Source organism: Pipistrellus kuhlii, unplaced genomic scaffold (genome assembly GCF_014108245.1).
Source record: "Pipistrellus kuhlii isolate mPipKuh1 unplaced genomic scaffold, mPipKuh1.p scaffold_m20_p_89, whole genome shotgun sequence".
In the NCBI taxonomy this organism is placed as follows: domain Eukaryota; kingdom Metazoa; phylum Chordata; class Mammalia; order Chiroptera; family Vespertilionidae; genus Pipistrellus; species Pipistrellus kuhlii.
The window spans coordinates 291624-319242 of NW_023425594.1; the positions used below are offsets into that span (position 1 = coordinate 291624).

The 27619-nt window shown below is 51.9% G+C and overlaps 2 protein-coding genes across 3 annotated transcripts in view; both read left to right on the forward strand.

Annotated features, from left to right (window-relative positions):
* Window positions 1-537: 537 nt before the first annotated feature.
* LOC118712380 (zinc finger protein 154) overlaps window positions 538-27619 on the forward strand; it is a 280454-nt gene continuing 253372 nt past the window's right edge. The window contains exons 1-3 of one of the 2 annotated variants that reach the window (XM_036426087.2): window positions 548-766; window positions 3954-4098; window positions 9449-11026. In XM_036426087.2, coding sequence (XP_036281980.2) covers window positions 734-766; window positions 3954-4098; window positions 9449-10986 — 1716 coding nt within the window. In that variant the 5' untranslated portion in view covers window positions 548-733 and the 3' untranslated portion in view covers window positions 10987-11026. Of the gene's footprint in view, window positions 767-3953; window positions 4099-9448; window positions 11027-27619 lie in introns of those variants that run through there. The other variant, XM_045577315.1, reaches the window with a different exon arrangement.
* On the forward strand, window positions 15605-24236 carry LOC123651830 (zinc finger protein 134-like). The gene is made up of 3 exons (XM_045577362.1): window positions 15605-15794; window positions 22090-22185; window positions 22795-24236. The coding sequence occupies exons 2-3, from the start codon at window positions 22158-22160 to the stop codon at window positions 24009-24011; spliced, it is 1245 nt and encodes a 414-aa protein (XP_045433318.1). The 5' UTR covers window positions 15605-15794; window positions 22090-22157; the 3' UTR covers window positions 24012-24236.

Here is a 27619-nt window from a genome sequence, read left to right on the forward strand (position 1 = left end):
ACTTACAGAGACTGAGGAAGGGGCGTGGTGATGGGGAGTGCATGCCTTTGCCTTGAAATAGACCATGAGACCCTGGCCGGTGTGGCTCAGTGGACAGAGCATCGGTCTGCGGACTGAAGGGTCCCAGGTTCGACTCTGGTCAAGGGCATGGACCTTGGTTTCGGGCCCACCCCCTGTACGAGGTGTGCAGGAGGCAGCTGATCCATGTTTCTCATCAATGTTTCTAGCTCTATCCCTCTCCTTTCCTCTCTGTAGAAAATCAATGAAATATATTTTTTAAATAATAATAATAATAAAAATAAAGAGGAGGCAGAGCCCACCTGGATAGTCCACTTCCCTGCAAACCTCGCTGCTGAGCCTGAGTCCTGCAAATTAAGCCCTTTCCCCCCCTCCCTCCCTCGCTGCCTTTCCTGCAGCCTAGGGAAGGAACTACATTTCCCAGAATGCCCAGAGTGGAGCGGCAGCACCCCTAGCCAATGAGGACAGAAAAAAAAGGCTGTCGCTTGTGACGCAATGCGGGAGGGCGGGACTTCCTGCGACTCCAAGGGCGGCCCGTTCGTCCCTGTGGGGTTTGTCGGCCGGAGGTTCGGAGCGCTAGGTCCGGTCCGGATCCGGGTGCCGGTTCCGAAGGCGGCGGGAGCCTCTCCCCGCCGCACGGACGCGGGCGTGAGGCTCGGCGGCCCCGCGAGGGACCCGCTTCGGGGCGGGAGGTGCCGCCCCGCCCGCAGGTCCGATGGCGGCGGCCGCGCCCCGGCGCCCGGCTGAGGTGAGCGCGTCCCGCCTCCCGCTCCGCCGCCCGGCCGGTCAGGCCCGGGGGCTCGGGGGCCGGTCAGGCCCGGGGGCGCGGGGGCCGGTCAGGCCCGGGGGCGCGGGGGCCGGTCAGGCCCCGGGGCGCGGGGGCCGGTCAGGCCCGGGGGCGCTGGGGCCGGGGGACGGCGGCGGGGGTCGGCGGGTCCGGGAGGCGGCGGCCCCTCCCCGGGGTCCCCGCCCCGCGGCTGCGGAAGGGCTGGCGGGACTGTTGTGGGGTCGGACCCTGGAGTCAAAATAAGACCGCGGGAGGCTGCTGGGTGATTTCTTTAAAAAGCAGGCAAAGGCCCTGGCCGGTGTGGCTCAGTGGTAGAGCGTCGGCCTGCGGACTGAAAGGTCCCGGGTTCGATTCTGGTCAAGGGCATGGACCTGGGTTGCAGGCACATCCCCAGTGGGTCAGGTGACCAGACGTCCCGACGCCTTTGGCGGGACAGTCCCGATTTTTAACGATTTGTAACGCGCGGGACAAATGGGTGAAAATCGGACTGTCCCGCCAAGGGCCGGATGTCTGGTCACCTTGCCAGTGGGGGGCGTGCAGGATGTTTCTCACTGGTGTTTCTGACTCTTTCCCTCTCCTTTCCTCTCTGTAAAAAATCAACAAAATATATTTTAAAATAATAATAATAATGATAATAAGGCCACCGAAGGCTGCTAATTGATTTTAAAAAGGAGGCAATGATTTATTGAACTGGCCAGGACGGCCGCGAGAGACCACACGCAGGTGGAGTCCACACTCACGACCTCCCCAGGTGTAGGCAGTCCTTTCAAAGGACTTTCTCAGGCTCCAAGTCGAGACGGTGAGGGTGGGGGTCGGGGCCAGGGAGGGACAGGGTCCCCCCCTTCCCTGTGGTCCTGAAGTATGGTAGCAACCATCCTTAGGGAAAAACTGCTGTTTGAATTTTAACCCTGCCATTCTACCGTGTTTCCCCGAAAATAAGATCCTCTGAAAACAAGACCTACTTACAGGTTTCCTTCTGAGTGAAATATAAGGCATTCCCCCCGAAAAATAAGGCCCCCCTAGGCTAAACATGAGAGATTTGGTCCACTGATTCTGAAAGAAATGGAGTCACAAGAAATTCTCCAGGAATTTCAGGAATTGGATTGTTATGATGATGGTCCAGAAGATGATGACATGATTGTCATTGAATAAATGAGTAAATTCTTGGTACTGTAGGATTCACAGTTTGTCTGGTTTGTGTTGACAACGACTGTACTACTGTACCGTATACAGGTAATAAATGTCCTTTATTTTCATTTAACAATAAATGTGTACCGTATTCTTCTTCATGGAAAAATAAGACATCCCCTGAAAATAAGGCCTAGCACATCTTTGGGAGCAAAAGTTAATATAAGACATTGTCTTTTTTTCTTTTTTCTTTTTTGGCACCCCAGATGGGACACGAAAGGACACTGTCTTATTTTCGGGGAAACAGGGTAGTTGCCTCAGCTTCCAGACTGAGACCTGGAGGCTCACAAAGGTAACTTTGCTGTGCCCGGGGCCCAGGACCACAGGAGACTGATTCCCACAGCCTCAGTAGCTCCAGGGAACTGTCCAGGTGGGCTCTGCCTCCTCTTTAAAGGGACCGCTGTCATTTTCCTCCAGGCGTAAGCAGTCCTTTGAAAGGTCTACCATAAGCATTTCCCTTGGCTCTAAATTCTAAAGGCTGGGAACAGCCCGCAGGGTCGCTCCCGACCACATCCTGCTGGACATGGCAATGTGGACCCATCTTGTGAAAGCAGGCAGTACAGAAGCAGAACGGAGCAAAGTTCATCCCTAAAGGTTATCTGTAAAAATAATAATAATAATAGTAAGTAAATAAAGGTTATCTGCAAAAAATAATAAAGGTTATCTGCAAAAAATAATAATAAATAAAGGTTATCTGCAAAAATAAAAATAAATAAATGAAGGTTATCTGCAAAAGTAAAAATAAATTAGTAAATAAAGCTGATCTGCAGCTTCTACTCCTGGAGCTCCTGGGTCTGAGGGGATCGGTCTCCTGTGGCCCTGGGCCCCGGGCACAGAATTGCCTCAGCCTCCAGGTCTCAGACTGGAAGCTGAGGGAGCTTTCCTGTTGTTTAAGCCAGTCAGCGCGTGCTGAAGCCAGGATAGCAGGGTTCACATTCAAACCCCCGTCCTCACCTAAGGATGGTTGCTACCACACTTCAGGACCACAGGGAAGGGCGAGTAGAAGGACCCCATCCTGCACTGCCCCCTCGTCCCCCACTGTCTTTTCTCGGCCTTGGAGAGCTGGTCCCCAATCTGGGGAACCCGAGAGCCTGGAGACACCCCGAGCTCAGGACCCGGCCCCACACAACGGTCAAGTGAAGGTGCTGCTGGCATCGCCGTCAGCCCATTAAACCCCCCTTGGGCGGTGATGCCTGAGCTGGCCGCAGGCCGTGTGGCTCTCCGGGCAGAACTGAGCTGAGTGTATAGGGAGCTTCTGGTCTCCTCCTGGGGAACAAAGGGCCCAGGCGGGACCCTGTCCACCCTGAGCTCGTGAGGCCACAGTGGCTCCAGGATGGGGATAGTCCTTTGTTTTTTTCTTTTCGTCTTTTTAAATATATTTTATTGATTTTTTTACAGAGAGGAAGGGAGAGAGACAGAGAGTTAGAAACATTGATGAGAGCCGAGACTGGTTTGGCTCAATGGATAGAGCGTCGGCTTGGGGGCTGAAGGGTCCCGGGTTCGATTCCAGTCAAGAGCATGTACCTTGGTTGCGGGCACATCCCCAGTAGGGGGTGTGCAAGAGGCAGCTGATTGATGACGCTCTCTTATCGATGTTTCTAACTATCTCTCTCCCTTCCTCTCTGTACAAAATCAATAAAATATATATTTTTTTTAAAAAAGAAAGAAACATTGATGAGAGAGAAACATCAATCAGCCGCCTCCTGCACACCTCCTACTGGGGATGTGTCCACAACCAAGGTCCATGCCCTTGACTGGAATCGAACCCTGGACCCTACAGTCCACAGGCCGACACTCTATCCACCGAGCCACACCGGTTTCGGCGGGGATTGTCCTCTGAGCTGGGGAGACTGGGAGAAGGACAGGCACAGAGTGTGTGTGTGGGGGGGGGGGGGGGAGCAGGGAGGTTTTGGGGGAAAGGATTGTGGGTTCTCGGGAGAGGAGCCTTGTCTGGTTTCAGCCTTCCCCATCTCGCCAGGGCAGGGTGACCTTTGAGGACGTGGCCGTGTCCTTCTCCTCGGAGGAATGGGAGCTCCTGGATGAGGCTCAGAGACGCCTGTACCACGATGTGATGCTGGAGAACCTGACACTGATAACCTCCTTGGGTGAGGATTTCAAACACACATCGCCCGCCCCCCCCCATTCCATGGGCAGTAACGTCTGCCCTTCCCTTTTCCCCCAGTAGCAGGTCTGTCCTCAGATTTCTTCCCCAGGCCCCTGGGTAGGTGCTGTGCTTAGACCCTGGATAGATGCTGTGCTTAGTTAGACCCCTGGATAGGTGCTGTGCTTAGTCCCCCGATAGGAGCTGTGCTTAGTCCCCCGATAGGTGCTGTGCTTAGACCCCTGGGTAGGTGCTGTGCTTAGTTAGACCCCTGGTAGGTGCTGTGCTTAGTTAGTCCCCTGGGTAGGTGCTGTGCTTAGACCCTGGGTAGGAGCTTTGCTTAGTCCCCTGGATAGTTGCTATGCTTAGTTAGTCCCCTGGGTAGGTGCTGTGCTTAGTTGGGTTGAGGTCTCTGCATGGCCCTCTCCTTCCCTGAAGAGCCCCATATGTGCTGTGAAGGAATCAGGGTCAGAAGTCTTCCGATGAGCCCATGGGATACACCTGAATTGCTTCTCCCTGACTTTTGACAGAATGACTTTGCTCTGTTATGTCGTAAACCAGCAAGTGAATCTCCGAGGCCCGTAAGCAGATTAATCTGGAGGCTTTTATGACGCCGCAGGCTCGGGGGAATGTTGCTTCCGAAGTCTGAGCTGCAGTAAGGAGGGAGTGGTCCCGTCATACTGCTCTGATGTCTCTGTTCTCCTACACAGGGGCTTCCGGTCCCTTGTGCAAGTTCTCAAAAGAGCCCTGTGTATGCTCAGCAGGCACCTCCCAGGGCCTGTACCTTTTAGGAGCCTGGAGTACAGATAACTAAGAGACCCTGGCAGAGAGGTGGGCTGGGCGTATCGGCCCCTGGCGTCGGAGGACTAGCCGCAGGGTCAGGCAGCCAAGCTTGACTTCCCAAGTGTTCAAGCGAGCGTGAAGCACGTGTTCACAGAAGCTGAAAAGCAGAGCTAATTCGCAGAACGAGGGACCATCTGAACACAGCAGAGTTTCAAACAGCAGTTTTGCCAATAAGAGGTTACTGCTTCCGTGCAGACCCCAGGCCCGGTGCGCCAGCTCCTGTGCCTCCCGCTAGCAGACATTGCCTCAGGCCAGCCTGGGCCAGGAGTCCCCATGGCTGACAGGGTCCCCTCCCGTGTGCTGTGGGCTGGTCTTGCGAGACCCTGTTCTCTGTGTGGTGTTTGGTTTTCTTTTCTGTTGGCTGTGACGTGCCGATTTGTTCTGGGCTGGTGCTGGCTACTCGTGTGTGCTGTCCTTCCCTTAGTACCCGTATAAGGTGCCATGCATTTGCTCACTGAGGGAGTTGGGTTGGGTTAGAAAGAGGTGTTTCATAGGATGTACATGAAGCCAGGCTCAGCAAAATGTTAGGAGTGGCTCCTGGAGGAGGGTGTGATGCCAGTGCTGTGTTCAAATCCTACCAGACAACCATTCTGTTGGGTTACTGTTTTTTTTGTTTGTTTTTTTGTTTTAATATATTTTATTGATTTTTTACAGAGAGGAAGGGAGAGAGATAGAGAGCTAGAAACGTCGATGAGAGAGAAATATCGATCAGCTGCCTCCTGCACACCTCTTACTGGGGATGTGCCCACAACCAATGTACATGCCCTTGACCGGAATTGAACCTGAGACCTTTCAGTCTGCAGACCGACTCTCTACCACTGAGCCAAACCGGCTTCGGCTGTTTTTTTTGTTCTTGTTGTCATTTTAAAATATATTTTACCAGAGGCCCAGTGCATGAAATTCATGCAGGGGCAGGGGCCCTAGGCCTGCCCGGCGATCAGGGTCCGTCTGTGGGGCGACCAGCAGGGTGATGGGGTGGGCAGTGGCACCTGCTTTTTCTGGCCTGGCTTTGCCTGCTTACTGGCCCCACCCCCCACTGCTACCGCCAGTCGCTTCCCTCTATGGGGCAACCAGCAGGATAATTGGTGGGGAAGGGGTATGGAAGGTGCTGGCACCCGCCTTGGCTGGCTTGGGGCCTGCAGGCTAGGGGCACTCCTGTCCAGCGTCTGCCCCTTGGTTGTCACTGCACATCAAAGCCACCAGCCGTTTCTCTGGTCTTTCCACCATTGGGTCAATTTGCACATTAGGCTTTTATTATATAGGATTGCTATTTTATGGAGAGGAAAGGAGAGGGATAGAGAGTTAGAAACATCAATTAGAGACACACTGATCAGCTGCCTCCTGCACCCCCCACTGGAGATGTGCCTACAACCAAGGTCTCCACTGAGCCAAACCAGTTAGGGCTGGATTACTGTTTTGATGTCCATGCCAAGGACCATACTTCATTTCTGTCTGGCCTTCCCCTTTCTGGACTCTTTGCCGATTTCTCAGCCCTATCACTTGTCACTTCTATCCTAACCTCTTCTTTTTTTAAAAAAAAAATATATATATATATATTTTTTTTTAAAATATATTTTATTGATTTTTTACAGAGAGGAAGGGAGAGAGATAGAGAGCTAGAAACCTCGATGAGAGAGAAACATCGACCAGCTGCCTCTTGCACACCCCCTACTGGGGATGTGCCCGCAACCAATGTACATGCCCTTGACCGGAATCGAACCTGGGACCTTTCAGTCCGCAGACTGCCGCTCTACCACTGAGACAAACCGGCTTCGGCTACCCTAACCTCTAGCCTGGGGTTAGCCTCACGTCTCTGCACTGTGTGTCTAGCCTGTTTTTCTCACCACTCCATCTGTGGTGTTTTCCTCGTTGGCCCCTGTGCATTGTGTCCTGAGGTGTGTGCATATTTCTAAAAGTCCTGAATGCCAGCTGTTCTGTTATAGTTGTATTTTCTTGCCCCTTAACCCTACCAAACCTGAGGCCCTGAACCTAACTGTCCCCTATACCTGGGCTCCTGAGCATTAAAGAGAGAACATCAACTTAAAGTAGAAAAATGTTAGTTACATGCAAACAAGTGGTTAGAATAAGATGGAACCTGGAGACATTGTTGAAAATAGGTCTACCTTTCATCTGGTGCCCATATTCCACCTTTGTGCGCCAATCCACCCCGCAGGATGAGCCTTGTTTCAACAGAGGTACTTCTTGCAGAGTGAGCACCAGATGTTGCTCTTCACCTTCTTGCGTGGATTGTAAGACACTCCAGGATTTTGCTTGTTGTACCTGGAGTGCCTTTCCATTCACATAACGCAGATATGATTAGACGGTGCCCCAGGGGGAATCTCTGGAAAATGATTGCCTGGAATCATCGTTGAGGGCAGGGTTCCTGTAGTGGGTGGCGGTGGGCTGATGTCCTGTATACACCGATAAGTTGCAAGCACAGTTTCTGAATATATCTGGTGAAATAAACTAGCTTTTTTGAAGCAGCTTGCTGCTTTGAAGCATACAAGATATAAGAATTATAACTGGCCCACATAAAAATTTTTATGAAAAACCTCTGGGGTCAGCAGCAATGACAACCAGACCGGTGAAGGCGGGTCATCTGGTCATTTTTCTCACAGCCACCCATGTATCAATATTTATGATAGTCCTTCACCAGCTGTGGCATCTGTATTTCTTGCACACTGCCATCTTTATTTTTTCTGTTTTTCATTACATTTTGGGCTGGATCGTGATAGTTTGAAATAAATGGGATGGGCTTTCTATCCTGCCAAACTAAACATGTTACACTTTCTTGACATAGATAGTGACTGTCACCCCTAGCAAGTGTTTTTACACTTTTCAGCGACTTAGGAAACTGCTTCCTCTTTTGCCACAGGGTTCCCACAATTCCTGTGTGTAATTCTGACAGTGCATATTTAGCAAGGGTTACAGAGCTGTAGAACCAGTCCATGACGAGCACATGAGATTTATTTTCCATTGCACAGGAGGTCTGGAGACAGACAACTGTATTTCCTACTACGCCCAAACCTTTAAAGGCATCGGTGAAGCACCGGTATAGATTTCTGCATTCAAAATGTAGCCAGTCTCACCCTCACAGAGAAGGAAAGACTGGATGCCCCACTTTGTGGGCTTATCCTTGATACACTGCTTGATGGCCAAGCGGTTTTTTTGTCAGGATTATCCCCTCATCTAGGCTCAAGTGTTGCTTTGGCAGATAGAAGTGGAGAAACTTGGGGAGCAGACTTTCCAAGAAAGGCCTAGCTTTATTCCATCTGTCTTATCGATATCTGTGTCTTCCTCATCGAGTGTGTGTAAAAAACTCCAAAGGGCCAAGAATCTGTCTCGAGTCATAACATTTCGAAATCTGGGAGTAAGCCCAACCAAGTCAGAGCCCTCATTTGTCCAATAATCCCGACAGCTGGGCTTTATATGTAATTATTCCACATAGATCCCCAGTCTAAGAAAAGCCTTCATTTCTTCCACTGGCATCCTTGAAATGTTTGGCTCTGTAGGAGTAGAGCTTTGCTATATGCAATTGGTGGGCCAGAAAGTATCATCCAAAAAAACAAGGATAAAAAGTCAATCGGTTCACTCTCCTCTGTGATAGATCCAGGAATGTTCACTGGGCCTTTTCCATCCTCAGTGAAATTCAGATCTGTATTTGGTGATACAAAATTCCTTGTCCAACCTTCATCACCACCTAGATCTCCCCCATCAGCTGTTTTAGGGACACACACCCCTTCTCTTACTATCGATCTAGCTCTAGATCTATAAGGTTCAAGATTCTCCTCATCACGCAAGCTCTCACTGTCTGTGTCGCTTGAACTGGAAACGTGTTCGTGATGAAATTCTGACCCCTCAGAGTCTGAATCAACCAAAGTGTCGATCACCTGGTGGACTGTAATAAGCCTAGACCTACTTCCCTTTCCTGTTGAATTGCTTGGTTCGTCAGCCGCCCGTTTCATTGTGAATTTTCAGAATTTTTTCACGTCAAACCACATGAAGTCCATTCAAATACATGGGGGCAGACATTTGCAATGGCTGATCATGAGGTTTGACCATAATTGGTTGGTTATTTTTAGTTTGTGTCGCATTTTTTTTTCACGTAGTAGGCAAAGAACCGAAAATTAGGTTCAGCCGTATAGTGGCAGATTCAGAAATTACCGAAAAATCAGTACAGCGGTATGGCAGGGTTAACACACACGTCTGCACAGCTTTTGTGTGTCACCAGTAGCGAGGTTCTGAAGGGAAACCGTTGTTGAAGTGAACTGGGGACCCTGTGTCTGCTCTCTGTGTACACTGCCTGGTTGGGTCCTTCACCTCATGAGGCCTCCCCCAGTCTGTGCTCCTCATGGCCCATTACTGGAGCAGCCCCATCCTCAGCGTGAACTCACTCCCTCGTCCTGCACACAATGCCATGGACTCGTTCCTGGGTGTGTCAGACACACGAGAGAGGACTGCCCCTTCCCTCCAGAGGCAACATGCACTTAACCAGCACTTTTCACTTTCAGGTTGTAGGCATGGAGCCCAGAATGAGGAGGCCCCTTGTGAGCTCAGAAATTCTTTACAAGGAGTGTCAGAGGTCAGGACTCCCTCGGAGGCCCATCCTTGTGAGCTGTGTGGTGTGGACGTGGGAGACATTTTGCACTTCACTGGGCACCCGGGAACGCATCCTGGGCAGAAGCTGTACCAGATGGGGGCATGTGAGGAACAGTTGGATGTGAGCACAGAACGTGAGCATCAGAAGCAGCTCACGGGAGAGATGTGCTTCAGAGGCCACGTGGAGAGAGCCTCATTGGTAAAGGACTGCAAATTCTGTGTGTCGGGGACATCCGGTTCCTGTGAGGAGGTTTTGACGGACTTCCTGGCCAGCTCAGGATTTCTCCAGCATCAGGCCCCACACACCAGGGAGAAGTCAAACAGTGGAACGGAGTGTGCTGCAGACTCCCACAACGGAAAATCTCTGTCTGATTCAGAATATACGAAAGGTTTTAATTGCAAACGCAAGCTTGTTCAGCACCAGAGTGTTCTCTCTAAAGAAAGAGGATATATATGCAGTGAATGTGGAAAATGTTACAGCAAAAGATACAGTCTTAATGACCACTTGAGAGTTCACACTGGGGAAAAGCCTTACGAGTGTGCGGAATGTGGGAAGTCCTTTAGGCAGAGCTCTAGCCTCATTCAACACCGGAGAGTGCACACTGGAGCGCGGCCTCACAAGTGCGACTTATGTGGAAAATCTTTTAGCAACAAGCCCAACCTCATTAAACATCGAAGAATCCACACTGGAGAAAGGCCTTATGAGTGTAGTGAATGTGGGAAGTCCTTTAGTGAAAGCTCTGCACTTCTTCAACACCGGAGTGTTCACACAGGAGAGAGGCCTTATGAGTGCAGTGAATGTGGTAAGTTCTTTACCCACCACTCCAGTCTCATAAGACACCAGAGAGTTCACTCTGGCTCCAGGCCCCATGCCTGCAGTGAGTGTGGAAAGTCCTTTACTCAGAGGTCCCGCCTGATCGATCACTCCAGAGTTCATAGTGGAGAGAGGCCATATAAGTGCAGCGAATGTGGGAAGTCTTTTAGCCAAAGCTCTGCACTTCTTCAGCATCGGAGAGTTCACACGGGGGAAAGGCCTTATGAGTGCAGTGAATGCGGGAAATTCTTTACTTACAGCTCCAGTCTCTTAAACCACCAGAGGGTTCACACTGGTTCAAGGCCTTATGAGTGTAGAGACTGTGGAAAGTCCTTTACTCAAAATTCTGGTCTCATCAAACACAGGAGAGTTCACACTGGAGAAAGGCCTTATGAGTGTAGCCAGTGTGGAAAGTCTTTTAGCCATAGCTCAACCCTCATTAAACACCAAAGAGTTCACAGTGGTTCAAGGCCTTACGAGTGTCGTGACTGTGGAAAGTCCTTTACTCAAAATTCTACTCTCGTCAAACACAGGAGAATTCACACTGGAGAAAGGCCTTATGAGTGTAGCCAGTGTGGAAAGTCTTTTAGCCATAAACCAAGCCTCATTAAACACCGAAGAGTTCACACTGGATAAAGGCCTGGTGAGTATTAGAATGTGGGAAACTGTTATTTTTGAAATATATATATATATTTGATTACAGAGAGGAAAGGAAAAGGAGAGATTGAAATACCAGCGATGACCGAGGATCATTGATTGGCTGCCTCCTGCATGCTCCCTACTGGGGATTGAGGCTGCAACGTAGGCATGTGCCCTTGAACGGAACTGAACCCGAGAACCTTCAGTCTGCAGGCTGATGCTCTATCCACTGAGCCAAACTGGCTAGGGCAGAATGTGGGAATTATTTACCCTTAACGCCCGGCCCTAAAACACCACCTCCCATCGGATGAAGGCCTCATGATTGTGGCAAACGTAGGAAATCATTACCAAAGTCTAGCCTCCGTTACATCCGGAGAATTCACAGTAGGAACAGATCTTATAAGGGCAGTGAATGTGAGAAAGCCATCAGCTGAAGAACATACCCTATCGGGTATCACAGATTTAAAATGGGAGAACTGCCGCAAATGGGCAAGTATTAATATATGCCATTTGTTCAGTGCACCAACACTGGAGTGTACCCTATAGGAAGGTGCCATTTGCCTAGGTTGAGCCAAAGATAAATCAAACTCAGAAAGACAAAAGTGGTATGATTTCAAATATGTGGAATCTAATGAAAAAAATAAAGCAAACTCCTAGATGCAGAAAACATTTTTAAAAAATATTTATTGATTTCAGAGAGGAAGGGAGGGGGGGGAGAGAGAGAGACATCAGTGATGAGAGAGAACCATTGATCAGCTGCTTCCTGCATGCCCCCACTGGGAATTGAGCCCGTATGACCTTGGCCGAAATCAAACGTGGGACCTTTCAGTCCACAGGCTGACGCTCTATCCACTGAGCTAAACCAGCCAGGGCCAGAAAACATTTTTATATTGCCAGATGCAATTGGGTGAAAAGAGGAAGAGGTTAAGCTACAAATTGGCAGTTGTAAAAACAGTCATGGGATGTATAAGTATGTAAAATACAGCATAGGAAATATAGTTAATGGCGCTGTACTAATTACGTATAGTGTCATCAGGTACCAGACTTTATTGTTAGGCATATAAATGTCCACTACTGTAATTGAACAAAGAATTTAAATATGCATATATATATTTCCATTTATTTCTTTTTTGTGTGTGTGTGTGTGAGACTGGCTCCTGACACTGTGGTGCCAGTCTTTTGTTAACCAGGTGGATAATCAGTCTCTACTCTTTTTTCTTTCAATAATTATTGTTGAAAGTATTACGAATGTCCCCTTCTCCCTTCTCCTCCCCCCCATAGATCAGAACCCGCTAGCTTCATCCTTCCCCCAGCCCGGGTCTTCAGCACCCTATTGTCTGTGTCTGTAAGTTATGCATATGTGCATACAAGGTCTTTGGTTGATTACCGCCTACCCACCCACCCTCACCCACCTTCCCTCCGAGGTTTCGCACTCTGTTCCATGCTTCTGTGCCTCTGACCCATGCCGTACATCAGTTTATTTAGTTCATTTGATTCCACGTAGGAGTGAGATCATGTTCTACTTCTCTTTCTCTGGCTGACTGACTTCACTCAGCGTGGTGCTCTCCTGGTCCCTCCTGTTGTGGCCGGCAAGACCCAGTCGAGGCAGGGCTCCAGGCCAGGGAAGGAACGAGCAACCAGACCCACAACAAAGAATGTAGCATGAGACGCTTTAGCTAAGCTTAACTGTTGTCCATAAAATAGTTCTGTTGCAGTGCTCGCTTCGGCAGCACATATACTAAAATAGTTGTGTTGCAAGGCTCAACCTCCAGGCAGGCATGTCCTGTGTCCAATAGCCGCAAGGCAGGACAAACAGACCACACCAGGTCAGACAGAGACTGCTTAAGCTGAAAGTAACCCCCCACCCCAGGTGTTGTATGAACTTTAAATGTTACCGTACTAGTGGAATTTTTCTATAGCTTATAACTGACCTTTCTTTGTTAAAACTTTAGCCAATCGTGATCTGCCAGGCTCCCTAAGACGGGGATGAAAGTAGCATGCTTAGAGTGGTCGGGGCTCTCGTTGCTCACTGCTGTGTCAGTCGACACAGGAGCCCGGACTCAAGTTCGTAATAAAGGCTTCCTAAATCCCAATGTGGCTGAGTGGTGGTCGTCATTCGCAGGTCGCCCACAACACTCCATGCTGTCTCAAAGGGTAAAAGATTCTTCTTCTTTAAAAATAAATATATATATATATATATATATATATATATATATATATATATATATGTGTGTGTGTGTGTGTGTGTGTGTGTGTGTATATATATATATTATTGATTTTTTTTACAGAGAGGAAGAGAGAGGGATAGAGAGTTGAGAGAGAATTATCGATCAGATGCCTTCTGCGTGCGCGCGCACACACACACACACACACACACACACACACACACACTGGGGATGTGCCTGCAACCAAGACACATGCCCTTGACCAGAATTGAACCTGGGACCCTTGGACCCTTCAGTCCGCGGGCCGATGCTCTATCCACTGAGCCAAACCAGTTTAGGGCCAAACTGGCTGAATTAAAGTAAAGCATAGGCCACACCTTTAATCTCCTAGGTCAGTGATTACTACAGTAACGTGTTTCCCCGAAAATAAGACATCCTCCGAAAATAAGACCTACTTTCAGGTTTCCTTCTGAGTGAAATATAAGGCATCCCCCAGAAAATAAGGCCCTCCTAGGCTAAACATGAGAGATTTGGTCCACTGATTCAGAAAGAAATGGAGTCACAAGAAATTTACCAGGAAACTCAGGAATTGGATTGTTAGGAGGATGTTCCAGAAGATGATGACATGATTGTCATTGAATAAATGAGTAAATTCTTGATACTGTAGGATTCAGTTTGTCTGGTTTGTGTTGACAACTACCGTACTACCGTACCGTATACAGGTAATTTAATTTCCTTTATTTTCATTTAATAATAAATGTGTACCGTATTCTTCTTCATGGAAAAATAAGACATTCCCTGAAAATAAGACCTAGCGCATCTTTGGGAGCAAAAAATTAATATAAGACACTTATTTTCGGGGAAACAGGGTAGTTCTCATCTGTGTCTTTGTTCTCCTAGTCCCCTGCCTCCTCAAGTCCACCCACTCCCGGAGAACGGAGATGGTCTGGTGACTGTAAACCAGCGCCTGCTCCACGCCTGAACCAGGCCGCCCCCCGACCCGCCTCTGCCCTGTAACCCCCCCACCCCCCCTTCGTCCCTGGTCAGCAGGGAGCAGCCAGGACGGTCCGGTGCCCCTGTCACCAGAAGGCCGGGTTTAGGTCAGAGGAGGTCCAGAGCTGATGTACGCAGATACAGGTTCCTTCTGGAAACTCCCCTCATCTCCTGCTCCCTCCCTCCCCCCCCACACACAACTGAACAGCTGTATAAAAAAATGCCTCCACTCGCTTTTGGCGCGACTCCACTGCCCGCCCTCGGACCCCTGAACCTCGCCGGAGAGCGCAGATGAAAGCTCCTCCTTTTGACTTGCCTGGTTAGGGTTGTAGGGTTAGACTCTCTGACTTTCTTTCCCGCCCCACGAATCTTACAAGCCCTGACCGGTCTGGCTCAGTGGATAGGGTGTTGGCCTGCGGACTGAAAGGTCCCAGGTTCGATTCTGGTCAAGGGCATGTGCCTTGGTTACGGGCACATCCCCATGGGTGGTGTGCAGGAGGCAGCGGATGGACATTTCTCTTTCATCGATGTTTCTTACTCTCTATCCCTCTCTTCCTCTCTGTAAAAAATCAATAAAATATATTTTTTTAAAAGAATAATAGTTCAGACTACAATTTCTCATAATTTCTTTTTCTAAAATAATTTACCTGTGCTTCTTAGAAACTTAATTTACAAATTAAGATACATTTCCCAGTCAATCCTTTAGTTTAATTTTAAATATATAATTTAAATTGATTTTTACAGAGAGGAAGGAAGAGGGATAGAGCGCTACCGTAGAAACGTGGCCTCAATGAGAGAGAAACATCAACCAGCTGCCTCTTGCACACCCCTCACCGAGGATGTGCCCACAGCCAACGTACATGCCTTTGACCGGAATCAAACCTGGAACCTTTCAGTCCACAAGCCGACGCCCTATCCACTGAGCCAAACCGGTTTCGGGGATATATATATATATATATATATATATATATATATATATATATATATATATATATTTTTTTTTTTTTTTTTTTTTTTTTTTAAAATAATATTTTTATTGATTCAGAGAGGAAGGAAGAGGGATAGAAACATCCATGATGAGAGAGAATCATTGATTGGGTGCCTCCTGCAAGTCCCCCACTGGGGATGGAGCCTGCAACCTGGGCATGTTCCCTTGACCGGAATGGAACCTGGGACCCTTCAGTCCACAGGCTGACGCTCTATCCACTGAGCACACCTGTCAGGGCCACGTGGCACTTTTATTCTTTAGTTTTGGGGAATATCTGAGAGAACGTGTCTGTAAATACTTCTCCCACCCCTGGAGATCACTCCTGAATGACCCGCTGCCTCTGGGCCTCCAGGATCCGTTTCCCGGAGCCCCATGGCACCAGGGCGGCAGGTCCAAGCTAGAGCCCCGGGCTGACTACATTTCCCAGAGGCCTCCGCGCAGCGCGGGCGGGACTTCCGGCGTCTTCCTCGCGGCGGACATCTTTCTTTGCCTTTTGGCAGGGCCGAGTGTGCAGAGCTTGGCGGGCCCCGTTTGGGCTCCGCGGTGGCGGGAGGGGCCCCGGCCCCGCGGGGAAGAGCCTGGGCGGCGGGGGCGCCCGCGGAGACACGGGTCCGGGCCGGGCCCTCACGGACCGTGACGGCGAGGGCCGCAGCGGTGAGGTAGGTGCTGCGTCCCCGCACCTGCAGGCAGCCGGGCCCTCCATTCTCCTCCCGTCCATTCCCCATCCCTCCCTTCCTCTTCTTTCCCCTCCCCTCCCCTCTTTTCCTCTCCTCTCCCGTCCCCTCCATTCCCCTTCCCTCCCCTCCTAAGGCCCGGGCTGCGCGGCGGCCGCAGGGCGTCTGTGGGCGGGGCCGCCGTTTGCCGCAGCCAATGAGGAGGCCGTGGGCGGGGCCGCCGTTTGCCGCAGCCAATGAGGAGGCCGTGGGCGGGGCCGCGGGGAGCAGCGCGGTTGGGCGTGGGGGGCACTAGACTGGGTCCTACCCCTGGTGGGGTCCCTAGTTCCCCAGCTAACCCTGTTGTGGATGGATTGATGGGTAGATGGGTGAATAGATGGATAAATGGATGAATGGGTGGGTGGGTGGGTGGATGGATGGATGGATGGATGGGGGGTGGGTGGGTGGATGGATGGATGGATGGATGGGTGGGTGGGTGGATGGATGGATGGATGGGTGGGTGGGTGGGTGGGTGGATGGATGGATGGATGGATGGGGGGTGGGTGGATGGGTGGGTGGATGGGTGGATGGATGGATGGATGGGGGGTGGGTGGATGGGTGGATGGATGGATGGGTGGGTGGGTGGATGGATGGGTGGATGGGTGGATGGATGGATGGATGGGTGGATGGGTGGGTGGGAGGATGGGCGGATGGATGGGTGGATGGGTGGATGGGTGGGTGGATGGATGGATGGGTGGATGGTGGGTGGATGGATGGATGGGTGGATGGTGGGTGGGTGGATGGGCGGATGGATGGGTGGATGGATGGGTGGATGGATGGTGGGTGGATGGGTGGATGGTGGGTGGGTGGATGGGTGGATGGGTGGATGGTGGGTGGTGGGTGGTTGGATGGGTGGATGGGTGGATGGGTGGATGGTGGGTGGGTGGATGGGCGGATGGATGGGTGGATGGGTGGTTGGGTGGATGAATTGATGGCTCAATGAATGCATGCTTGCTTACGTAGATGGATGGCTGATAGATGGATAGATAAGGGGATCAGCCTTCAGGGGCCGTGAGGTTACAGGCTTTTCTCACCGTCTCTAGGGAGGTGATCCGGGGGGGTCCCCGTGGGAGCGGCCTGACCCCAGCCCCGCCCTGGTCTCCTCATGCACGTGGGTTTATAGGAGAGACCTTGGCTGCGTTGTGAAAGGGCAACTTGTTAAAGCAACTAACGTATGGATGTTTTTTTTAAAAAGTATATGTTACTGTTTTTTTTACAGAGAGGAAGAGAGAGGGATAGAGAGTTAGAAACATCCATCAGCTGCCTCCTGCACACCCTCCACTGGGGATGTGCCCGCAACCAAGCTACATGCGTTTGACCAGAATTGAACCCGGGACCCTTCAGTCCATGGGCCGACGTTCTATCCACTGAACCACACCAGTCAGGGCAAGTTTTGTTTTGATTTTCCCCTGAACCTCTGAAGGAATGGAAGTTGGAACGGGGACCACCGTGTAGGGTGGTCAGGGGCTGGGTTCTAAGGTTATGCAGGGGAGGTGTCACGTGGGCGTCTGGGTATTCGGCCTCCGGTCAAACCCTGGGGGTCAGACTTAGGGGAAGAATATTACGGGTGCCTTTTTATGTGGCCCCTGAGGGGAGAGACTGGAGGGCGGGGGCGGAAGGCGAACATCCCCGAGATTTCCTCCAGGAGGGAGGGGCCTGGCTGCTGGATGGCGGGGAGAAGGGGTGAGGTGCCGTAGGGTTGCCGTGGTCTGGACCCAGCATGCACAGCGGCGCTGCCCGTGGAGCACAGAAACAGCAGCCTGGCCAGGGCCTCAGTACATCAGCCCCCTGGTTCCTCGGGGAGAAGAGGTGATCAACACTTGCTTGGTGGTGGTTAATCCTCACCTGAGGGTACTTTTTCCATTGCTTTTCAGAGGGAGTAGAAAGGAGAGAGAGAGAGAGAAAAACATTGATGTGAGAGAGACACTTCAATTGGCTGCCTCTTGCACACGCCTCAGCCAGAGGCAGGGAGTGAACCCGCAGCCCAGGTACCTGCTCTTGACTGGGAATGGAACCCGTGGCCCCCAGTGCAGGGACGGACACGCTAACCACTGAGCAAGACCGACCAGGGCCGATAGACACTTCTAACGAAGGGCACTCGCAGGCTGGCCTGTAGAGGAGTGTGTACTAGATGGGCTGGTTTGGTGAAAGGACCAGTGTACACGTGGCAATTGTATATAAGCAGTCAGTTAGAAATTAGACTGTGTCGATAGGATAAATCAGATAGGATAGACCTGTGCTTAGTAATTAATTAAAGTTCTTGCTGCTTTCGTTATAATGGAAAGTCCCAAATACCACATTTTCTTAAGAGATTAAAAACAAACCGGAATTTTAAAATCTATCACCTTGCCGAAACCGGTTTGGCTCAGTGGTAGAGTGTCGGTCTGCGGACTGAAAGGTCCCAGGTTCGATTCCGGTCAAGGGCATGTACCTTGGTTGCGGGCACATCCCCAGTAGGCAGTATGCAAGAGGCAGCTGATCGATGTTTCTCTTTCATCGATGTTTCTAACTCTCTATCCGTCTCTCTTCCTCTCTGTAAAAAAATCAATAAAATATGTATTTTTAAAAAAATAATAATGAAATAAAAATAAAAATCTATCACTTCATTTGTACCAAACCATTTGCAAAGTGTTAAGCTTGTGGGGTGGCATAGGGGACTGCAGAACGGGCAGGCCCACATTCAGCCCACCCCACCCCACCACATAACTTTGGCCTCCCAGTATGGGAACGGTGTCTGAGGGCTCTTAACCTTCCTTCTGACTGCCGTTGAGTTTGGGGATCCCTCTTTCTCCAAAGGTCTTGAGCCCTGACTTGTAGTCTCGAATGATGTGAAAGGGTTTCCATTTCCGGCCAGCAGCGAGCAGTTTGAACAGTGTCCTCCCAAACTCGGGAAGCAGCGTGTACAGGTGCATTGCTCCAGGCTCAGAACTGGTGTGATCAGTGCGAGGACAGGATTCAGCTTGGGAGTGACAGTCTGTGGGGCTGGGTTTCTATCCTGAGCATGGTTGGCGCCACGGAGGGTTTGGAGCAGACGTGGAGGATGAGAGCGAGAAGGGAGGGGTTAGAGATGACCCCGCAGTGTTTGGCCTGAGAAGGTGTAAGTAGAGCGAAATCCTCAGTTGAGGTAGTGAAGTTGGTGGAAATAAGGTCACGGGTCCGGTGTTGACCGTGTTGAGTCTGTGATGTCCCAGACGTCTGGGCAGAGTTGTCAGATGGACGGCAGGACTCCCAGGTTTTGCGTTCAGAGGAGGGATTCAGGTGGAGACATCCGTACAGAGGCAGCCTTAGAGGAGGGTGGAGTTGTACGTCAGATCGAGAGGGAGAACCTTTATGTTGTGGTGGCAGTGACACTGTGGGTCTAGAAAAGGCGGATTCGTGTTGATGGGGGGACGGAGGCGAGAAGAACAGGATCGGACAGGCGGTAACGTCTTCGGAGAAAGGGCGCCCCGCGGTGGCTGCTGGGGGTGGCAGTAATAGAGGCGACACGAAAGGGAGGGCAGGGCCGCTGCTCATTTCCCTCTGAGCTCCCCAGCTGCTGTGGGGACATTTGGTGGGACGCGGGGCGGGAGGAGGCGGGAAATCAGGGGCCATGGGGTCAGTGGGCACGGTCACCGCACTTGGGGAAGAGGCCAGTGGGTGTGGCCTTGAGTGAGAGTCTGGTTAAGCCTGTGACGGGTGAGGATCTACATCCTCAGTGTTCAGCCGCCAGTGGAGGGCTGGGCCTGCCTGTCACCTGAACGTGGTTTGGTTTGCTGACGTTCGGCCGAGGAGGGGAGGATGGAAAGGCTGGGCTCACAGGTCCCGTTGGCAGTGGGGCCCCTGACTGGGGCTGGAGGGAACCGAGCATTCTCGAAGGGCTGTGCACCGCACTCCAGGCCCAAGCTCTACGTCTGCTTCCCTGTCCACTGCCTGTTCTCCGCTGGACAGATGGTGCGTGGAGAATGGGCTGCTGGGAGGAAAGTAAGGCAGGCCAGGAGTCCTGCAGAGAGAGGCTGCCCTGCGCTCAGCTGCCTTCTTCCTGCGGGGTCATGTGACTTTGAGGGTGTTTGCTTTCCTCCTGGGAGGGTTGGGGACTACTTGACAAGGCTCAGAGACTCTGTGCTTTGCCTTTAAATCAAGTTTAAATCCTGGGTAAGGTCCTGCCCTAAACAATTAGGCTCAGTGGATAGAGCGTCAGCCTGCAGACTGAAGGGTCTGGGTTTGATGCTGGTCAAGGGCATGTACTTGGTTGTGGACTCCATCACCAGTGGGGGGCGTGCAGGGGGCACTGATCGGTGCTTCTCTCACATGGATGTTTCTGTCCCTTTCCCTTCCTCACTGTAAGAAATCAGTAAGCCCTAGCTGGTATGGCTCAGTAGGTTGGGTGTCAACCTGTGTATCTAAAGGATGCGGGTTCGATTCCTAGTCTGGGCAGATGCCCAGGTTTGCAGACTCAATCCCCGGTCGGGGGCTTGCAGGAGGCAGCTGATCAAAGGTTGATGTTCACCCTGCTCAGTTTGGCTCGGTGGACAGAGCGTCGGCCTGCAGACTGAAGGGTCCCAGGTTCGATTCCGGTCAAAGGCACATACTCGGGTTGCAGGTTCAGTCCCCAGTAGGGGGTGTGGAGGAGGCAGCCGATTGATGATTCTCATCATTGATGTTTCTCTCTCTCACTCTCCCTTCCTCTCTGAAATCAATAAAATAAAATAAAAATTTAAAAAAAGAAATCAGCCGAAGCCGGTTTGGCTCAGTGGTAGAGCATCGGTCTGCGGACTGAAAGGTCCCAGGTTCGATTCCGGTCAAGGGCATGTACCTGGGTTGCAGGCACATCCCCAGTAGGGGGTGTGCAAGAGGCAGCTGGTCTATGTTTCTCTTTAATCGACGTTTCTAGCTCTCTATCTCTCTCCCTTCCTCTCTGTAAAAAATCAATAAAATATTTTTTTAAAAAAAGTGAATAAAAACATATTGTTAAAGAAAGAAAGAAGTCAGTCCTGGGGGAGGTCCTGAGGGGCAGGGTTTTGGTCTGGGCTCTGCTCTTCCTTCTTCTCCAGAGGTTGCCGTTCCCTTCCCGCAGGCCCATGGGCATTCCCGCCGTCCCTCATTCCCTCGCCTGGTCCTCGGGCTCAGCCGTGTGTGCTGTCTCCTCCACTCCCTCCGCTTCCCACTCCTGCTGCCCAGAACCCTGGCCGGGAAGGTGTCAAGGTCAGGTGTTTTGTGTCAGCCCACTGGATGCTACCCTGCTTGGCTTTTCGTTGTTGTTCGTCCTCTCTGAAGGACATTTTTCCATTGATTTTTTTTTTTTTTTTTGAGAAACATAACACTTTAATAGATGAAATAAATACTCCAGTGCATGCAAGGTACAAACTTGACATTGGAGTGGGGGGGTAGGGATCGCTCTAGTGTAAATCAGAGGGGAAGCTGGGAGTTGTCTTCCTTCGTTCCTTGGAAATCAAAACCCCTTCCTCTCGCGGGACCCTGGCGGGCCCTGCTGTCAGCCTCCTCAGCTCCGAGGTGCACATGGCCTTCAGGAGCTGGGACCCTCCCAGGGCACTTCCCCGCGACGGTGGCCCGGACTCCTGGCGGGGCTGGGCCTCACAGTGTGCGGCTCGCCCTGCGGCCCTCAGATGGCCAAGGGCGGTCCATGCCCCTCCCTCCTCACTGCAGGCTCTGCTCAGGGGACTCCCTGCGCGCATGTCCCTGGGGGCTTGGCCAACTCAGAAGGTACCCCTGGAGCTGCGCCACCTGCCTGCGCCCTGGCTTCTGCCACTTTTTGTCAACCTCCAGCTCCCCAGGGAGCCGGAGACACTGAAAGGAAGAGCAGGGCCGAAGGCAGAGGGGGAAGACAACGCCGCCTCCCCCTCCTGCTCTGCACAGCGCGGCTCTTTGCACAGGCTCTCCTCTGCACTGAGTTTCAGAGAGTGGAAGCGAAAGGGAGAGAGAAACGTTGAAGAGGCACATCAGTTGGTTGCCGCCAGCATGCGTCCTGACAGGGCCCGTGGATTGAGCCTGCAAACAAGGCACACGCCCTTGACTGGAATTGAACCCAGGACCCTTCGGTCTGTGGGCCCACCTCTGTCCACTGAGCCTAACTGGCTGGGGCCTGCCTCCTTCTTTGCTATTTCCTTGGGCCTACGTATGTTATGAATTACGGTCATGGCTTGTGGGACCCATTGGGTGTGTCTGCGAGACCTGACTCTGTTATGGGTGGGGCAGTGCTTTCCTACTCACTGGCCCTCTTTCTTCCGTGACTTATATTTCCCAGATCCTTGGTGGCTGCTGGATTACAACAGGAGAAAGCGCTCTGATCTCACTGGGAGGTAATGACTGGCCATGGCAGGAGGGGCTTGGACCGGCCCAGGTAAGTCAGACCTCAGGGTTTGGTCCAGGTAACTCCAGAAACCTGTCCTGTGCCCACTACTGTTGGAGCCCAGGCTGTAGGCCACACTTTATTTCTGTTTTTCCTCCCCATTCTGGGCACTTGACGCATTTGTCATTTCTGTTCTGACCTCTGACCCAGGGCTGTCCACCCCGATTCCCAGTGCTCTCTCCTGCTCCCTCTGCAGGGATCTCCCACACTGGATGGCGCTAAAATATCGGAGACATACACATATCCTTAAGTAGTTCTTCAGTACCAGTTACTAATCCTAAGTCAGCGTTTCCTGGGCCCGGGCGTTCGTTCCCGTGTGGCACTCACCGTTTACCAACAGCCAGGGCCTTTTCAAAAGCCAACTGCAAGGAGAAAGCTGGCAGTCCTGCCTGCTTCTCCCCAAGCTACACCTTTGTCCTTTCCCGGCCCCCCCCTTCCTGCAACCCTTCGAGCCTGGTCACGCACATCAGCTCCTTCTCTGACGTGGGCTCGGCCGTGGGTGTGCAGACATGCTGTTGCGGTGGGGTTGTCCCTCTCACCAGAGTTCGTGTGTACGTCAGCGGCATTTCTCTCACGTCGGCGGCATTTCTCTGGCTGCAGGGTGCTGCCTTGGGGTGAAGGATGAAGAGGCGTCTTCTGAGCAGAGCATTTCTGTGCACGTGTCACGTGTGCGTCCTGCCGCGGGAGGTTCCCCGGCCCAGATGGCTCACCCGTGTGACACGTGTGGCCCCGTCTTGAAGGATGTCTTGCATCCGGATGCCCACCAGGAAGCCCATCGCGGACTAAACCCACACCCCTGTGAGGCCTGTGGGAGGCAGTTCGCACGCAGGCCAGGCTTTGACCAGCGCCAGGAGCAGCACAGCGCAGAGACGCCCGTGAGGAGGGGCACAGAGGCCAGGCTTGTGAGGAACGGTGGCGTCTGTGAAGGACCTCACCCCCCAGGGACGCCCTGTGTGTGCAAGGGGGGACGGGAGAGCCACCAGCCAAAGGCCGCCCCCCGCAGGAGGAAGGCCAGGAGCAGCGAGAGCGGGGCGGCCTGCCACCCGGGACACACGCGTTACAGATGCAGCGAGTGCGGGAAGGCCTTCGGCCGCAGGGACACGCTGGTGCAGCACGAGAAAATCCACTCCGGGGAGAGGCCCTTCGCGTGCGGCGAGTGCGGGAAGGCCTTCGGCCGCAGGGCCACGCTCCTGCAGCACCAGAGAACGCACTCCGGGGAGAGGCCCTTCGCGTGCGGCGAGTGCGGGAAGGCCTTCGGCCGCAGGGACAACCTCACGCAGCACAAAAGGACTCACACCGGAGAGATGCCTTACAAGTGTGGCGAGTGTGGCAAGTGCTTCAGCCATCACTCCAACTTAATCGTGCACCAGAGGGTGCACAACGGGGCGAGGCCTTACAAGTGCAGCGACTGCGGGAAGGTGTTCCGACACAAGTCCACGCTGGTTCAGCACGAGAGCATCCACACCGGAGAAAGCCCTTACGCCTGCCGTGATTGTGGGAAGTCCTTTGGCCACAGGTACACCCTCGTCAAACACCGGAGAATTCACACCGCGAGCAGGCCCTTCGAATGCACTGAGTGCGGGAAATTCTTTAGCCGGAGCTCTGACTTCATCGCACACCAGAGAGTTCACACGGGTGAGAGGCCTTTTGTGTGCAGCAGGTGCGGGAAAGATTTCATAAGGACCTCCCACCTGGTTCGGCACCAGAGAGTTCACACCGGAGAAAGGCCCTATGAGTGCAGCGAGTGCGGGAAGGCCTACAGCTTGAGCTCCCACCTCGTTCGGCACCAGAAGATCCACACGGCAGGAAGGCTGTAGGAGTGCTTTCCACACGGACTCACATGGAGAGGAAGACATCAGTCAGATGTTGAACTTCGTATATGTGAACATTAACACTGGGGAGACACCTTGTTAGGGCAGTTAGGGGTGATCAGGCTGGCAGGGGTGGGGGGCAGTTAGGCACAGCAGACCAGCAGCAGAGGCGGTTAGGGGCAATCAGGCAGGCCAGTGGTTAGGAACCAGGGGTCTCGGATTGGAGAGGGTACAGGCTGAGCTGAGGGACTCTAGTAACACATAAAATATAATACTGTTTTTTTTTGCCAGAACCGGTTTGGCTCAGTGGATAGAGCGTGGATGAGGGGGTCCCAGGTTCAATTCCGGTCAAGGGCATGTACCTTGGTTGCAGGCACATCCCCAGTGGGGAGTGTGCAGGAGGCAGCTGGTTGATGTTTCTCTCTCATCGATGTTTCTGACTTTCTGTCCCTCTCCCTTCCTCTCTGTAAAAAAAAGTCAATAAAATATATTTTTTTAAAAATACCGTTTTTTACTCAAAATTTGTCTAATGAAGAAAACCAACGTAAAGAACTTTAATGCTAGACCTAGCTTGTTTGGCTCAATGGATAGAGTGTCAGCCTGTGGACTAAAAAGTCCCAAGTTTGATTCTGGCCAAGGGCACATGTCTGAGGTGTGGGCTTGATCCTCAGTGTGGGGCGTGCAAGAGGCAGCCAATCAATGATTCTTTCACATCATTGATGTTTCTATCCTTCTCCCTCCCTGAAATCAATAAAATATATTTTTAAAAAACTTCAGTGCTAAGCTGCTTAGAAAATCATGGAAACACCTTGGATCTAAAGGGACAGTATGAACTCCAAGGGTGTATACCTCCAGTGTCTACACATGAAACTGGCTGGGAAGGCTGAGCTACAACCCCGAGTCACCTTTCATGACAAAGAAGCATGGCCGAAACTGGTTTGGCTCAGTGGATAGAGCGTCGGCCTGTGGACTGAAGGGTCCCGGGTTCGATTCCAGACAGGGGCATGTACCTTAGTTGTGGGCACATCCCCAGTGCTGGGTGTGCAGAAGGCAGCTGATCAGTGTTTCTCATTGATGTTTCTAACTCTATCCCTCTCCCTTCCTCTCTGTAAAATATCAATAAAATATATTTTAAAAAAAGAAAAAGAAAACAGAAGCATGAATCAGCAGCGTAGAACCCCTAATGGGGAGCTTCCAGCCCACTGGGCAGGACCCTGAGCCACTAATTATGTTTCCAGGGCTTGATCCACATGATTTTCAAAATGTCTTGAGACTAGTGCCTCTTTTTTTCTTTCCATTTTTCTCCCCTTTTGAAACAATATATACAGCTATCCTAGGTCTGCTCCAACATTCTTTAAAAAAAACTTCTTTTATTGATTTCAGAGAGGAAAGGAGAGGGGAAAAACATCAATGATGAGAGAATCGCTGATAAGCTGCTTCCTGTACCCCCCTCCCCCGTGTCTCCCCCCCCTACACACACACACACACACACACACACACACACACACTGGGATGGAGCCTGCAACCTAAGGATGTGCCCTGACCAGGAAGCCAGTTGTGACCACCTGGTTCATAGGTCAATGCTCAACCACTGAGCCGCACCTGCTGGGCTGCTCCACCGTTTTATTTCAGGGCCAGTTTGTTTTCTAGCATCACAGACCCACAGAGGGGGAGATCATGCACTTCAGGGTGATTACACCCAGAATCTGACCCATAACTGATTTGGACAGATTTTTTTTTAAATATATTTTATTGATTTTTCACAGAGAGGAGGAGAGAGGGATAGAGAGTTAGAAACATCGATGAGAGAGAATCATCGATTAGCTGCCTCTTGCACACCCCCTACTGGGGATGTGCCTGCAACCACGGTACATGCCCTTGACTGGAATTGAACCCGGGACCTTTTAGTCCGCAGGCCGACGCTCTACCGCTGAGCCAAACCGGTCCCGGCTGATTTGGACAGATTTGATGATACGGTTCCACACTTCTAAGATCATGGGATTTGGATGATGGGTTCATACTGGAATGAGGCCATTTGGGATCTTGGGGATAGGTTTATTTTGCAAGAACAGACAGGAATTTGGGGAACAAAGGATAAACTGTAGAAGGCAGGATAATTGCCCCCAAAGATGTGCGTGCCCCGATCCCGAGAATTTGCTCGTGTCTCCCGCGTGGCCGATGCGCTATGCGTGTCAGTAACGCTGTGCGCGTGGCAGTGAGACTTACCTCGGGTGGGGTCAGTCTGATCACGGGAGTCTTCGGAGTGGAGAACCGCCCCCAGCTGCAGGGAGAGGAGCCAGACCTGGGGCAGGATGACCAGCCCGATGCCCCAGAGGAACCCTAGGAGCCAAGGTCCAGCGAGAACTCTTCCGAGTTCAGACAAAATGAAGAGAGTGACTGTGACCTTGGAGCTTAGAGACACCGCACCTCATAGGTATATGGAACTAAATTCTGCCAACAACACGAATGAGCAGGAATCTCTGGGAAGGGACACAACCCACCATCATTCAAGGCCGAGACTGGTTTGGCTCAATGGATAGAGCGTCGGCTTGGGGACTGAAGGGTCCCGGGTTCGATTCCGGTCAAGGTCATGTACCTTGGTTGCGGGTATATCCCCAGTAGGGGGTGTGCAAGAGGCAGCTGATCGATGACTCTCTCATCGATGTTTCTAACTCTCTGTCTCTCTCCCTTCCTCTCTGTACGAAATCAATAAAATATATTAAAAAAAAAAAAAAAAAACTACTGGAGTCCCAGGGACTGGGCGAGCTGGGCAGGTCAGGGGAGGGCTGCCTACAGAGGCGTTGGCTCTGAGATAAAGGGAGGCAGAGAGTTGATATCTGGCTAAAAGGGCGGGGTGACAAGTAGATGGATGCCCACAGAGCCAGGAAGGGGCTCTGGTCTACCCTACCCCTCACCACTCCCAACTGGGTTTTCTGGCCCAGGTAACAGGCTCTGCTGCCGTCGACCTCTGCGATCCCCAACAGCTGGGGCTGCCTCCCCATCCCATGCCCTCTGGCAGCAGTACTGGTTCCCTGGCCCATCCATCCACCTGCTTCAGATGCATCCACCCTCACGGCTCCTGGGACCTCCTGTGTCCTGGCCGCCAGCTCCCTCCACAGCCCAGCCTCCACACCAGTTTTGTTTGTTTCTCTTTTAAAATACATTTTATTGATTTTTTTTACAGAGAGAAAGGGAGAGGGATAGAGAGCTAGAAACATTGATGAGAGAGAAACATCGACCAGCTGCCTCCTGTACACCCCCTACTGGGGATGTGCGCGCAACCAATGTACATGCCCTTGACCAGAATCAAACCCAGGACCCTTCAGTCCGCTGGCTGACGCTCTATCCACTGAGCCAAACCGGATTCGGCAAGCCTGGGACCTTTTAGTCTGCAGGCAGTGCTCCACCCACTGAGCCAAACCGGTTAGGGCTCCACACCGGTTTCTGACCCAACTTCCCCTCTCCTTCCACATCTCCCACCTGTGTCCCCAAGGCTGCAAATTCCACCACCTGCACAGATGCTCACAGCACCTCTGGCCCCAGCGGCCCGCCTAGCACCTCCTGTTGCCTGGTTTCCAGCTCAAACTGGTGTCCAGATACTCTGCCCTCGTCCC